At 20.1% G+C, this 15,371-nt stretch overlaps 4 protein-coding genes across 4 annotated transcripts; all 4 read left to right on the forward strand.

Moving 5' to 3' along the window:
• Positions 1 to 882: 882 nt before the first annotated feature.
• SRAE_X000162300 (Winged helix-turn-helix DNA-binding domain and Methyltransferase domain-containing protein) lies at positions 883 to 2,989 on the forward strand (the record flags this gene model as incomplete). The annotated part of the gene is made up of 2 exons (XM_024651052.1): positions 883 to 899; positions 1,891 to 2,989. The coding sequence occupies 2 exons, from the start codon at positions 883 to 885 to the stop codon at positions 2,987 to 2,989; spliced, it is 1,116 nt and encodes a 371-aa protein (XP_024499090.1).
• Positions 2,990 to 3,974: 985 nt separating this feature from the next.
• Positions 3,975 to 4,359, forward strand: SRAE_X000162400 (Selenoprotein SelK/SelG family-containing protein; the record flags this gene model as incomplete). The annotated part of the gene is made up of 3 exons (XM_024651063.1): positions 3,975 to 3,993; positions 4,032 to 4,107; positions 4,146 to 4,359. The coding sequence occupies 3 exons, from the start codon at positions 3,975 to 3,977 to the stop codon at positions 4,357 to 4,359; spliced, it is 309 nt and encodes a 102-aa protein (XP_024499091.1).
• Positions 4,360 to 4,692: 333 nt separating this feature from the next.
• On the forward strand, positions 4,693 to 6,070 carry SRAE_X000162500 (Trafficking protein particle complex subunit 13; the record flags this gene model as incomplete). The annotated part of the gene is made up of 4 exons (XM_024651074.1): positions 4,693 to 4,732; positions 4,776 to 4,952; positions 5,010 to 5,154; positions 5,206 to 6,070. 4 exons carry the CDS (start codon positions 4,693 to 4,695, stop codon positions 6,068 to 6,070), a joined length of 1,227 nt encoding a protein of 408 aa, XP_024499092.1.
• An 854-nt stretch (positions 6,071 to 6,924) lies between these two features.
• On the forward strand, positions 6,925 to 10,109 carry SRAE_X000162600 (AT02057p; the record flags this gene model as incomplete). The annotated part of the gene is made up of 4 exons (XM_024651085.1): positions 6,925 to 7,977; positions 8,020 to 8,398; positions 8,447 to 9,797; positions 9,842 to 10,109. 4 exons carry the CDS (start codon positions 6,925 to 6,927, stop codon positions 10,107 to 10,109), a joined length of 3,051 nt encoding a protein of 1,016 aa, XP_024499093.1.
• Positions 10,110 to 15,371: the final 5,262 nt, after the last annotated feature.

The raw sequence follows: 15,371 nt of genomic DNA on the forward strand, positions 1-15,371 counted from the left end.
CGAACCTACAATCTTCTGCTCCGTAGGCAGACGCGTTATCCATTGCGCCACAGGACCGTTATAAGTCGAGTTTTTTTCTTCATTTACTTGTAAAAATATTCTAATATTAAAAATTGAATCATGTTATTTAACTATAATTTTTTTACATTTAAATTGCTTATTTTTAACTTTATTTAATATTGTAATTAAAAAGTTTAATACTAAAATAATATCTTAATTAAGGCATTGTAATACTACTCATTTATAATGTAAGCAATTTCTAATTATAATTTTTTTACTAGCATATATAGATATTTTACAAAATCATTTATTTTGTTTTCAAAAGTTGCATACAAAAACATTATGATAAACGAAAATTTTTAACTACTAATACATTAACAATTTTTCAGAAGTTTTAAAATAATAATTTTATAAAATATTTTTTCATTTATTATACTTTTTAAGAATTGTCTTTTTTCTTACTAGTTTAATATAAATTTACTTATTAAAATTATTAATTTCTTGCATGAATAAAGACTATTGTGGTAAAACTTCATAATTTTTCCTGTCACGTTCTTTAATAATTTTTAGTTGTAATAAACAAAAAATTAATGCCAAAAGTTTTTCATAATTTTATTACAATTATAACAAAAAAAAATTAGTTTACTTACTTATAATAAACATACAAATTTTTTTCTATTTAAAATTTTAATTTTGTGAGGAAAATTAAAATTGAGTATATTTTATATTAAAAGATTTTGAATAATATTTTATTCTTGAATAACAACTTTTTTTAATAATCTTTCTTAAAAAACTATACAAAATGAAAACATTTCAGTTTATATTGAAAGTTACAAAAAAGATAATTGAAATTTAAATGATACTTTAATTGTTAGTAAATTGATGAAAAGAAAATGTATGTTAATAAAATACTTGTAATGAAATTTGAAACTAAATATAACTACAATTTAATGTAGTCATAATTTTCTATATTAAAAAAAAAAAATTTTAAGAAGTTCTTTATTTTATCAACAAATATATTATTCTAATCTTATCAATATTTCTAATCTTGTTTATCTACATCTTTTTTATTTCATTAATTCAAATATTTACTTTTAAAAAAGGCTAAGTTGATTGCTTTTGTATCATATCTTTACCGCAAATTTCTCCATGGTTTTGAAACTTATGGAGTAAAATTTAATGTTTAATATAAAGTATATCAACACAATAATTGTAAAAAAGATAATAATAATTTAATAAATTATAAATACTAATTTAAAGGTGTAAGTATTTTCATCATGTCATTAAACTTTTATTCTATTATAAAGAAAAATAAGATGATTTGAATCTTTTTATATTTGGTATGAAAAATATACTATTTTTAATTAATAATCATTTGCATTGATTTTTGTTAAAATTAGTTTAGTTTTATCAGACAAAAAATAGGTTAATCTACTATGCCATTTTTTAATGTTTTAAAATACAACTGATGTAAGGCATTTTATTTATGACATAAATCCTCAATGACAAACTACTTTTTGTTTATCTTATTAATTACGTACATAAATTTTATATATTTGAAAACTTTTTTTTTAATGTTTTAATACGTTTAAAGAAAATAGAATATGATAATGAATTGATGCTATAATACATTTTATATTTTATAATAATCTTTTATCTTGTACTGTTAAATTTTATTTATTATTAAATTTATTTTATTTCTTTATCTTATCAAAGTAGAACAATCTTTGTTATCATTGATAAACATGTTAATATATTATATCTTTTTGATATAAATTATTATATACTTATTATAACCAATATATAAAATATGACAAACAATTATATATGTTCTCAGAATTAGTATTATTCTATAATTTTCTCGACTTTTTTAGAATTAACAATGTCAAGCACTAGTGAAAAAATAGCTAAAGACTTTGCTGATAAATTGACAATGATGGCATCAATGTCTATGGTTAGCATGACTATTGCTTTAGCAACGGAATTGAAAGTATTTCAAGTACTAGCATCTATATCATCTAAAGAACATCCTGTTACAGCGGAAGAAGTTGCATTGGAAGGAAATTACAAAGCAAGATACATTCAAGAAATTCTTTCAACACTTGCTTGCGGTGATATTATTGAGGTTACTGAATGTGGAAGAATGTTTTGGATAGGAGAAGAGAAGAAATGTATTCTTAGTCATCCAAATTCTATTGCACCATTGACCCTTTTTCCGCAATTACCAATATTTGGTAAAGTATATAATGATATCAAGGATGTTTGTATGAAAGATGGTCCACTTGGAATGCAATATTCATCTTATGAAAACTTTTATGCTAATATGTCTGCATTCAGTGAAGCATTACATAAGAAACACCTTAAACCCAGTATTGTTCCACTCTCTGAAATGGATGAAAAATTAGGCAGTGAACAAAAAATGGAATGTCTTGATGTAGGTTGTGGAGATGGTTTTCATGTCATTGAATTAGCCCACCTTTATCCTAATTCTAATTTTACTGGAGTTGATATTACAAAACATGCTATTGAAATTGCAGAAGATAAATTGACTCATGAAAACAATAAATCCTTAAAAAATGCTACATTTATTAATATGAATGGTGCACAATTAAAGGAAGAATGGACTAATAAATTTGATTGGATTACAATTTTTGATGCTTGTCATGATCAATGTAGACCAGATTTAACTTTAAAAGAAATTCAGAGATGTTTAAAACCAGATGGAATATTTACTATGGTTGAAGTAAAAGGTACTTCCAATTGCTATAATGATAAAAAATTAAATCCAGTTGGATCAGCACTACTTTATGGAATATCTCTTTTTCATTGCCTTCCAGTAGGTAATAGTACAAAAGATGCTTTAGGTCTTGGAGCTATGTGGGGTTATGAAAAAGCACTTAAAATGTTAAAAGAAGCAGGATTTTCTAAAGTTGAAATTGTTCCAACACCATTCCTTCCAATTAACATAATGTACAAATGTAGAAAGTAAATTATAATGGAATAAATAAAATGGCAGAATTTGTGAGCTATATATTTTAAGATATTTAAAAATGTTAAATTATAAATTGTGTTATTGGAATTTAAAATTTGTTAATTATTTAAAATATCCTTATAATTTAATAAATAGTTTGGTTTTATTATAACAATTAAGATCGTTAATAAATAATATTAGACTTTTATAATTATAAATATATTTTTTAGATAAAACAAATTATTTTTCATATTTAAAAATATAATTTATTCTGAAAATCCGTTAATTGTAACAATATAAACAAAATGTAATAAAAATTTACAAGTCTAAAAATCATATTATTTTTTATCATTATCATCCTTTCAATTTTATTAAAAATAAACTTTTAAATGCAATTAAAAATATTTAACTTTATAATTTAAGTATATCTAATCAAAACAACTTAGTTATAATTTAAATAAAGTTAAAGTTTTAAGTGGTTTATATAAAATAATCAAATAAAGAAATTTTTTTTAGTTTAAAATAAATGTTAACACAGCAATATTACTATAAATAATAAAGTAAATATTGTAATAACGTTTAATACATGATAATTATATCGAAAATAGAATTATTTTAATGTACTTATTACTAAAAAAATGAGAAATGAAAAAAAGTTAAAGCATTATCTTTCTATATTTGCCATTTAATTAGTAATTTTAAAAAACAAGTTAGGTAATACTAAAAAATAATCTTAAATGCTAACTTTTTAATTATTAAAAATTAAAAAATAATAAGAAGATAAATATTAAATAATATTAGTAAAGCGTTATTCATATAACAATTATTATATCAATTATTCTTGAATATATGCAAATTATTAAAAAAAAAGATGTCTTATCTTACAGCGAAAAACGTTGGAATTTTTCTTTTATTTACATGTCATCGTTAAATCACGTTTTTAAAACACATATTATAAATACTAAATTAGTATAACCAATAATTATTTTATTCTATTTCGGAAATGGCTCACATAGATAAAAGTAAGTTTCACAATCATGATATTAGATAATTTTTTAAGGTGGAAATATTGGACAAAGTAATGGATTTGATCCAATAGAAATAATAAAAAGCTTTTTCATTTTTATAATGTTGTTGTAAGTGATACTAGTTTTTATACAATAATTTTTTTAAGTTTTCAATCAATGTTGTCACCACTTTTAAATCTTACAGGAAACACAAATCAAAGTGGTGGATCATCATTCTTTAGAGGTAATAGCGGTAGTTCTGGAAATGGTGGTAATGGATCAGGTAATACTCGTCGCCGGGGTAATAATATCCATGGACTTCCAACTGTTTCTGATATTAGCAGTGCTCCATGTGCTTCAGGAGGTTGCTGTGGAAGTTAAAGAGAAAATTTTCGCAATCGAATAAAACATTTTGTCACACATTTTTATCATGCTTATCAAAAAGTGATTACTAAATTACTTTTTATTGTAATATTTGATTTAAATAAATATGAAAATATAGTTTTTTAAGAAATAAAATGATTAATGTGATTATTTGTAAAAATAAATTTTTCATAGGTAATTATCAATACAAAAAATAAATTTCTTGTCTCGCAGAGATCTCGTTAGTATCGTTTTTCCATTTTTAATACTAAATATCAACTTTTATTACCTAAATTACGGTTACAAATAACTTTTATTAGTTATTATTTTAATTTATAAAAATTACTAGCTATGAGTGACAATTTAAGGGAAGAATTATTGTCATTAAGAGGTATTTTTTTTTATTCAAATTTTATATTTTTGTAAATTTTTAGTTATGCGTCTTGCTAGACCTAAATTAAATGAAAGCCTTACACTTCCACTAGATCCATGTGATGATATATCAAATGAGCTTCATAAATCTTTAAGGATAATAACGGGCCAAGAAAATTTAGAATTACCAATTGGATCATATTTATTAGTTCCACAAACATTTGATAGTATTTATCTAGGTGAGACATTTACTTGTTATGTCTGTATAAGCAATGATTCGATTCAAACATGTGTAGAAGTATGTTCAAAAGTACAACTCCAAACTAAAACGCAAAAAATTTTGTTAAATTCAAAACTTAATGATATAAATGCTGAACTTCCATCTAAAAAACAACTAGGTCAAGTAATATCATATGAAGTAAAAGAAACAGGTCAACATATGTAGGATAAAAATGGTTTTTTTTCTTTAAAAAACGTTATTAATTATTTTAGATTAGTTTGTGAAGTTAATTATAAAACACAAAATGGTGAAAGAATGTATTTTAGAAAACATTTTAAGTATCTTGTTAATAAACCAATTGACGTCAAGACTCGCTTTTATAATGCGGAAGATAATTTAAATAATGATGTTTATCTTGAGGCACAAGTGCAAAATACATGTTGTAATCCAATTGTTTTAGAAAAAGTTGTTCTTGATCCATCTGAATTTTATCAAAGCTGTGAAATTAAATCAGCAACAAAGCCTTTATCAAGCATATCTAAATTATCAGATACATTTAGAAATTTTAATATTTCAACAATAGAATGTCCCCCAAAAACAAAGGGCAAAAATAATGATAATATTTTTCTTCTTCCCCGTGAAATCCGTCAATATTTATATCGTCTTACTCCAAAAATGCACAAACATTCAATGCATCAATATCGTGGTGTAACAACTATTGGTAAACTTGATATGGCTTGGCGATCACATATGGGTGAACGTGGACGATTGCAAACTAGTCAACTTCAAAGAATGGCTCCTGGTTATGGTGATATTAGACTGATAATTCAATGTATCCCATCAAACATAAAATTAAGGGTACCTTTTGAGATAATATGCCGTTTATACAATTTTTGTGAAAGAAATTTAGATTTATACTATGATGTTATAAATCTCCCTAAAGCTGGCCTTGAATTTTGTTGCTTAAATGGAGTACATTTAGGTCAAATATCCCAAAATAAAACTGTTGATTTTAAATTGACTGTTCTTCCTGTTTTACCTGGGTTTCAATATCTTTCTGGAATTCGTGTAACTGATGGATTTTTAAATAGATTATATGAATTTGATGAAATTTCAAATGTTTTTGTTAATGAATAGAAATGTCATATAAATATTTTTTTTTTCCTTCAAATTTAAAAGTACATTTTTTTTAAAATAAAATATTATTACATTTCTTAATATTTCTTAAAATAGATTTTTGATCTTATGTTTGTATTGAAATAAACATAGATCAATTTTTATCTATTTTGTGTAAAAATATATTTAAATATAATAATACATCAATTATATGATGTAATTAATGTTTAAATTAATGCCTCTATGACGTTATGTCAACGGTTTCGTAGCGACGTATAGAGTTACATTATACCAAACATTAAAAAACACCTTTGAATTGTTTGTATGCTTCTAATGAAAATTATTAAATTATTTAATTTAAGAAATTATATTACACTTATACTATTTGTAATTCTAAAGATTATAAATTTCTGTTATTATGAGTAACTTTAAATCTTTATTTTTATCTAACATTACTATTTATAAATAAATGCAAAAATGTTTTTAATATGACACATGTAACAACTTACATTAAATTTTAAAATGAATAATTTTATATTGATCATGTATTACATTACATCTTTGAAAATATTCTTTTCGTATTCTAAATATAATTTAATTGTGTAGGCAAATACATTTTTAACAACGTTTTTTTTTAACTGTTAAATGTCGGTTTTATTTGATTAATTAATTTTTGTGTATATTTTAAAATAGTTTAACTACATTTAACTGCTTAAATAATATATATTACCTATTTATACTTTTCATATTATAATTAAATTATATTTATCTTCTTATATAACTATAATATATTATTTTTTTATTTTAATATATATTAATTTTGTAATATTATTTATTTATTTTGAATAAAAATATAATTTTTTAAGGTTATTGTTATGATTATTTCTCATCTAAAACCTCAATTTACTGATCGATTTTGGTCAGAAAAAAACGAAGGTTATTTAAATTTATATGAATCACTGGTGAGAAATGAAGAAACTGTTCATAAATTTTTATCATATGTTCGTGAAGTACTAAATTTTGAAGATTTATCAATAAAAAATTTGGAAAAATTAATTAACCGATCCTCTGATTTATCAAATTGTGGTAGTAATTTTGATGCAACTTTTTCTCTTATCAAAGCATGTAATGCAGCAAAAAAAGAGAGTAAAGCTAATCTTATAGAAGGGCTTTCAAGTTTAGTAAAAGAGATAACAGATCATCTTTGTGAAGTAAGTAAAAATAGGAAAGCAATAAAAGAATTAAATGTATCAAACATTTTTAAAGAAATGTCAATTGCAAAACATGATTTAGAGAAGGCAGAAGATTTATATAAATCAAGATATGAGGATCTTCTTACATTTAATAAGACTAATGGAACAGCTAAAGAATGTAACAAACTTGAAAATAAAGTTAAAAAAGCAAATGATGAATATAAAAATTCAGTAGAAAAATATAATAAACTACGTGAAGAATATGAAAATAAAATGATATTTGTTGTTGAAAGAGTTAGTCAATATTTAGAAACTCATTATATAAAGATGAAAAATTTTATAAGTAAACTCGCAAATAATTATAGCTCATCAGCAACATTAGATTCTATAAGTACATCAGATTTAGAAGATTCATTAAAAGGAATAGATATTATAGCTATGCTTAATAATTTTGTTGCTGAACGTAGTACAGGAGGAATAAAACCTGAAAAATATGTAATACAGGAAAATATACTTTCACATGATAGTCTTGAAATGCCTCCATTACTTCCATTGTCTAATTCTCTTGCTTCATCAACAAATTCATCAGCCAAAATACCACCATTATCAAATGATATAACAAATCAATCAAATATTCCTGATCTTTTAACTTTAGATCTACCTGTTCATGTTGATAATAATTTAACTGAAAAATGTGGAGGATTAGAATCTGTTAAAGAAAAAACATATGATAGTGTAAGTTAATAAATATGTTAAAAATAGCCATAAAACTTTTAGACATCAATTAGTGGTTTTAGTGACAATGGATTATCTAATTTAAATTCTACACATGATTTATATAAAAATATACAATCTCAAAATACTGTTTTAAGTAGTAATTTGGTTAAGAAAAATCCAAATATGTCATTTAATCATTCAATAGATAATCTTCCACCTGAAAACAGTGACTCAGCAAAAAATAGCACTATTACAAATATTGAGTCAACAACTAATATTCAACCTGCTGATAACATTCCATCTGGTAATACACTTTTATCCAATAACAAATTATCACAACAAAATGATTATGAAGTCGATAGTGAAGGATATACAATAAGAAAAGAATCAACAAATGAAAATTTTTGTGAATCAGAAAACTTTGATTCCGATTCATCAGGTAATTAAAAAAAAAACAAATAATTAATTAATTAAAATTTTATTTAAGATGATGGAGATTTTGGTAGAACAAAACATGTTTTCAAAAAGTTATATATAAAATCAAAAGATGAAAGTGTACCTCGAATAAGTCATGAAAAATCATTAGAAGCTATCAAGGAATCAATGGGAAACATAAATAAATCATGGTTACATTTATCAAAAATTCCAACTTCAGAAAGTATATCACCTACATTAAATCAGAATCCTTCTACTTCAACGTTTTCACAAAGTTTCACTTCACCATCATTACAACATTCATATGCTAAAAAAGAAATGAAAACAACATTATCATTTGAATGTGAAAAATTTTTAAAGGATTCATTTACAAGTTTAAATAGTAGTACAAATAATCTAACAACGTTTAATAATAGTAATTCAACAAAATTAAATCCAATAGCTAGACCAAGGCCACGACCAATGAGTACAACAAATATATTTTCATCAAATTATAATATTTCATCTCCTGCCATATCAGAAACTGTTATTAGTGAAAATGAAAGTAATTTTAGTGAAAAAAATATATCAGATAATACAAGCCCTCTTGAGATTACAGTTGATAATATTAAAAATGTATTTGACGATAAATATCCATCTAATACATATTCATTTAATTATAACTTTAATAATGACCAAGAATCATATCATCATAAAACATACAGTAATTCGTTAAATAGTGATTTTTCTACACCATCAGAGAAAGGATCATCACTAGTTTTGTTTGATACATTATCAAAAAAAGAATGTTTAAGAAAAACTTCCTCAGTGGATAACAGTTATCTATTTAAACCTCATTTTAGTGTTGTTGAAACAGTTCACGTTCAAGGAAAACCAGATAATAATTTTAGTGAACACAAAATGTGTATATATGGAGTCGTTTGGATGTCTGTTAGAAATGAATTATTCAACAAAATAAATAATCCTGAGATATTTAATTTATTTACTGATATAAATTTAATTTTAGAGACAAAAAAAATTATTAAAAATTGGAAAATGAATGAAAAAGTTTTAGTTTCTGTTATAAAAGATACAACAGATAATAGTAATTATAATGTTAAAATAGGAAAAATAAAATTAAAAAATTGGTTAGAAGAATGTCATTTAAAAAATCCAAAACAACCATTTTATTGTATTGAAATTCTTCGCTATGAATTAACACCTGACAATATTGTGCCACCATTTATAATCTCACCAAGAAGAAAAATAACTAATACCGAACTTTTATTTTACATGAAATGGTTAGTAAATCCAAATCATCAAAATGATTTACGTGTTGTTAATGTTAAAAAATTTACTGCAAAATTACTATTTAGTGATATAAAAGATATAAAAATTAAATCTATTGATCCATTTGGTGCTATGTAAGTTTATATATTTTTTTTTAAAATTTATCTTATACTTTTAGACATGCTGTTGAAAATGAAATTGCTTGGGATGAACAAGCATTTAAGACATCTTATATACGAGAAGGTGAATTTAAAGCTATTATTTTAACAAATGGTAATCCATTGAATTCTTTGCGTGCCTCTATATCATTTGAAATATCTGGTTCATGCTTTTCTTCAATGAATATACGAATTGATAAAAATGATAATGCTTATAAAGTTGCTGAAATTCGTCATACTATTAAATCAGGAAAATATTATTCATCATGGTTGGGTGAATTGTCATAGTTACAATAAATTCATATTTTGGAATTCAAAAAAAAATAATTTTTTTTTCTTATTTTTTATTTATAAAATAAAAGCACTATTTTAGTGTATAATTATATATAAATTTTATTTATTCGCAAAAATTATTATATATATTATTATTTTTATTGTTATATGATTAAAAACTTTTAAATAAAAATTGGTTTTTTTGTTATTAAATAATATTATACATTAATTACTTATCTTATTTTTTGAACTATATTTTAATGATTAATAAATTTTAAATAAAGAAATAAAAAATTTTTGCTTTGGATATATATATTGTAATAAAATGATAAAACTGATATTGAGGTATTTAGTTATCAAAATATATTATATAGTAAAATAAATACAATAAATTTATGCAATTTTTTTATAAAGTAACATTTATTAAGAAATTATTTTTTGTTTATTGTTTTAAAATAACAATTCTTTTCTTTTTACAATTTTGTTTATTATAAATAAATAATATTGTTTTGAAAATATTTTTTAATTTTAAACTAGTTACTTTATTCACATTTTTTGATTATTTTATATAATAATTGTTTTATAAAATGAATTTTAATATTTTTCTATTTTTTTTTTTAAATTTTTCTTTCACTAACTTTAAATTTTATCAAAATAACTTTTTTGTGCATATTGTCATGAAAGCTACATTTATAGAATTATTTAAATACTTAATTAATAATATCAAATTCTATATCTATTAATTTTTTTTATTTATTTCAAATATAAATTTATCAATGTACATGTGTAATACATTTTTTTAATAAATGATGAGGAAGTAATTATTATATATTACAAATTTTTAATATGTAAAAATATTTTCTTCCATTTCAAGTTAATTCTAACACTTTTCACAACTACTTTTCTATTTTAACAATTTTTAAAATTAATAATTTATAATAAAATATTTTTTTGAATGTTACTAAATAAAAAATGTCTAGAAATATAGAATTTTTAAAATGATCAAAGATTAGTATAAAAAGTTTTATTATTAATTATCTTATTTTGAAAACTTTTAAATAAAATTTTTTAGGAAAAAAATATTGTCATAAACTATTAAAGTAATTTGTTATGTCATAAAGTATCAATGTCTCTTGTATTAGATTATATAAAAGAGAGTTAACTCTCTCTTTCTTTTATAAATATACTTTTTTCTTTTTTATAAAACATTATTTATAATAAACACTTAATCAAACTTAGTGTATATTTTCAAGAACCAATATCTTTGGAACTTTTAACGAGGTTCCCTACGATATTCTATTGGAGTTACAGTTTTATAAATAATTTAAAATAAACTTACTATTGATTCAATTAATATTCATAAATATATATCTTGTTAATTATTTTTATAACTTAATATAATTTGTGATATAGTTAAATTTTTTTAAATTCTAAAATACTGATAAAATTTGTTAAATTTGTCAAATTTATATTTTTTGGTAATAATATTTGTCATGAAAGATTATTTAATTACAATATTCTAATTACATATATACATTTAACAATCACCAATTTTTTTAATATAATATGCCAAAAATGCATTTTGATTTTAAAAAATATTAAGTTGCAATTTTATATAAATATATTATTTGATATTTTATTCTATATATAATTCAAAAGTGCATCATTTAAATTTTTTTAATAGATATTAATTAAAAAATGACGTATGGTAAAATAAAATAATATTACATCAAAAATGTCGTGCTACTTATACAAGAAAGAAATTGAAATTTTTTCAAAAAAAAGGTTTTATTAATATTATTTTCATAGATATATTTTTTTCTAAATTTAAATATTAAATTATATAAAATCCAATTTAACTCATTATATATTAAAATTTGACAATTTCAAAAATAATTTTTTATTTAAAAATAAAAAATCAAATATTACTTCTTGTTGTGAATCTACCAATACATAAAGCATAAAAATAATATTTTTAGATATTAATCTTTGAAGTATCTTTATTATCATAATATTACACATAAAAATGGTTACAAAATTTTATAAATTTTTTTAGTATTAAATATAAATGTCTCTTAAAAATCATATTTGTAGAAAAAAAAAGATTCATAACCAATGCATTTTATATTTGGCACAAAAAAAAGCTTATTTGTATAAAATATAAAGATACTAAATTTATAAAATAACTAAAAAAGAAGCATTTGATAAAGAAATTTAGAAAAAATATAAAAAAATGTTAAATAAAATAAAGAAATAGTATTCTTCAAAAACCACATTGCAACAATTTTTATATAATAAAAGTAGAAAAACAAACGTACATTCTTAACATTTTAGTATAAAATTTTAAGAATACTAACAAATTTAAGATTTATAATTGATAAGAATGGATATTATGAAGAATGAAAATATTTATTATAAGATAGCAAAAAACATTTTAATTTTTTCCACTTTTATAAATATATTTTAAAAACAAAATTATATTATATTTTGAATTTATATTTATAGTCAAAAAACTTTATGATATATTTATTTAAATTAAATTTTTTTTTAAAGGTAATTCATTTAATATAAATGATAATAAGTTTAAAATTGTATTTAAAATATTTTAATACATGCATATTAAACTTTTTTTAAATATAATATATAGTTGGAACTATTATGCATCACTGAAAACAATAATAAATTCATTTTTAAATATTTTTGAAAGATTTAAAAAAAAAATGTAAAACTAATTTGAATAATTGAAATTAAATAAATAAAATGTTTGAAAAACATTAAAATTATATGTAATATTCTTAGTATGAAGAAATTTTTTTTTGACTTATAAAGGTGTCTAATTTAAATATTTCAAAGAACTATTTTATTTATTTTTATAAATACTTTCACATACCAAGTTTTTTTTAATAAATATTGTCTATTTAACTCTTAAAAAATAATACTTTTTTGATAAATTTTTTGAAAATGTTTTATTAATTTTAAAATTGAAAAATATAATTTATTATCATCAAGTATATATTACATAATATAAAAAAATTGATAACATAAAAATATTTATTTGTTTTAAATGTTTTCTTTTTTTAAACAAATCATTAATTAACTTATTGTATTAAATGTATAAACTTTTCTTGATTTCTTTTATATATTTTTATTAAAAATTATTTTAAAATATTTATCTTATTTAACTATTACAATAATTTATAAATAATAAAACATATTAATATTAAAAAAAATACATTGAAAATGATATATATTAATAAATAGTTGATACAATAAGTTTGTCTACATGCTGTATGTCAATAAAAGTATGATTGTTGAGACAAATTATTATATCAAATTATTCATTCGTTTAAATAACATAACTCAGCTGTTAATTATAAAGCAACATTATCAAAAGTTGTTATATTATAGTATCAGTTAATTTTAAATATTTAATGACAAATATTAAAGTAAATCAGTTTATTATAATTAAAAAATTTTCAAAAAATTATTATAAATAATATTAAATTTATTATTTTATAAAAAAGATGACTTTATTTGAGATAAAATATAAAAAAATAAAGATAAATTGTGTGTTTTTTAAAATATTCATAACTTGACTGATAATATAAATAAAAAGTTAATAACTTTATATATACAATATTTGGATGTATTTTTAAGATATCATAAAAAACATTTATTATTATGCTTATAATAAGCTTTATATATCTATTATTTTATAATTAACTTGTTGATTATTTTTATTATAACACTATATTACTTATTTGAATTAATGAAGTTTTTATATATTAAAAAAAAATTTAAACGAAAGTTTTTATTAGTTTAATTAAGATGTATAAAATTAACTCACTTGTGTTATTTTCTAATTTTACAGGATGTCATAGTACCTAAATATATTTATTATTTCACTGCACTTATCATCAATTGAAATACTTTTATCATAGTTCTTTTTATTTTATATTTATGGTTTCATTCATTATTTGAACTTGTATAATGTTAAAATTAAAGAAACCAATGGGAATTTTTACTATTTTTATTAAAAATATAATATTGTTTTACAATTTTATCAATACTTTAACATAAAGGATGACTATTATTAATTTTTAGAGAAAAAATATAAAAAAATGAAACCAATAATTAAGAAATATATAATTAATTAAGAAAATAATTTTACATCAAATTTTTTGTAATATAAAATATGTGCTATCATAAATTTTTTATAACATATCATAGAATATAAGTTATTTGGTCCTGTATTATTAATGTACTTTTATTACACTTGTAAAAAAATTTGATATAATATAATTTATATACAATAATTAAAAATCTTTAAATATATGTTTATTTACTTTAGATATATTGGTAGTAATATTAATTTTACCAATGATTTTCAAATATTGTTATTCACATTATTAGAAATATCTATTGTTAATTTTAATTATTTTTTATTTATTATGAAAAAAAAAACAAAGTTGATTGATGTTTCATCTAATTATTTTTCTTTTTTAAAATAAAACTTAATATATATGTAAAAAAATAATTTTAACTAAATTATTAAATGTAAATTAATTTAATTTAATTTATTTATTTATTTATTTATGTATATATATATTTATTAAACTACCAACATTAATTTTATATTTAAAATAAAATAAAAATAAATCATGATTTAAAAACTTCCTTATTTTATTTAAGATTTAAAGTTTCCAAATTTTATATAATTCTAAATATTTATTTAAAACATGTAAATTTTATTAGCAAACCAATCATTTAAAAAATATTATTGTTTTATTTTATTTTCTTTTTTTACTATGTAATAATTGCATTTATAAAATCTTTTTCTTATATTATTATCAGTGAGAGATTATTCTATTCAATTGTTAAGCAAAACTTATTATTAGTAAAAAAAATTTGCTAAGTTTTTTTTTTTTTTTAAATTTTGAACATAACTTTAAAAGTATTTTATAAACAAATAAGTTTTCATATTAAAAAAATATTGTGATTGTAATTTTATTTTATGAAGATATTTTTTTAAAATAAATATTATATATTAACAATTTAATAGCATTGAATACATTGAAATAATTAGATTTTTAAGTTTTTTCTGGACTTATACAAATGTATTTAATTGTAAAATTTTTTGATTTATTCTTAAAATTTATCGAATATGTTAGAATACTTAATTTAAAATATATTTTTTTAAAATAAAAGTCATATATCATTTTTATTTATAATCATTTTATATATAACTTATTATAATAAATGTAGTTAAAATTGTAT

Source organism: Strongyloides ratti, scaffold srae_chrx_scaffold0000002, assembly GCF_001040885.1.
Source record: "Strongyloides ratti genome assembly S_ratti_ED321, scaffold srae_chrx_scaffold0000002".
Classification (NCBI taxonomy): Eukaryota; Metazoa; Nematoda; class Chromadorea; order Rhabditida; family Strongyloididae; genus Strongyloides; species Strongyloides ratti.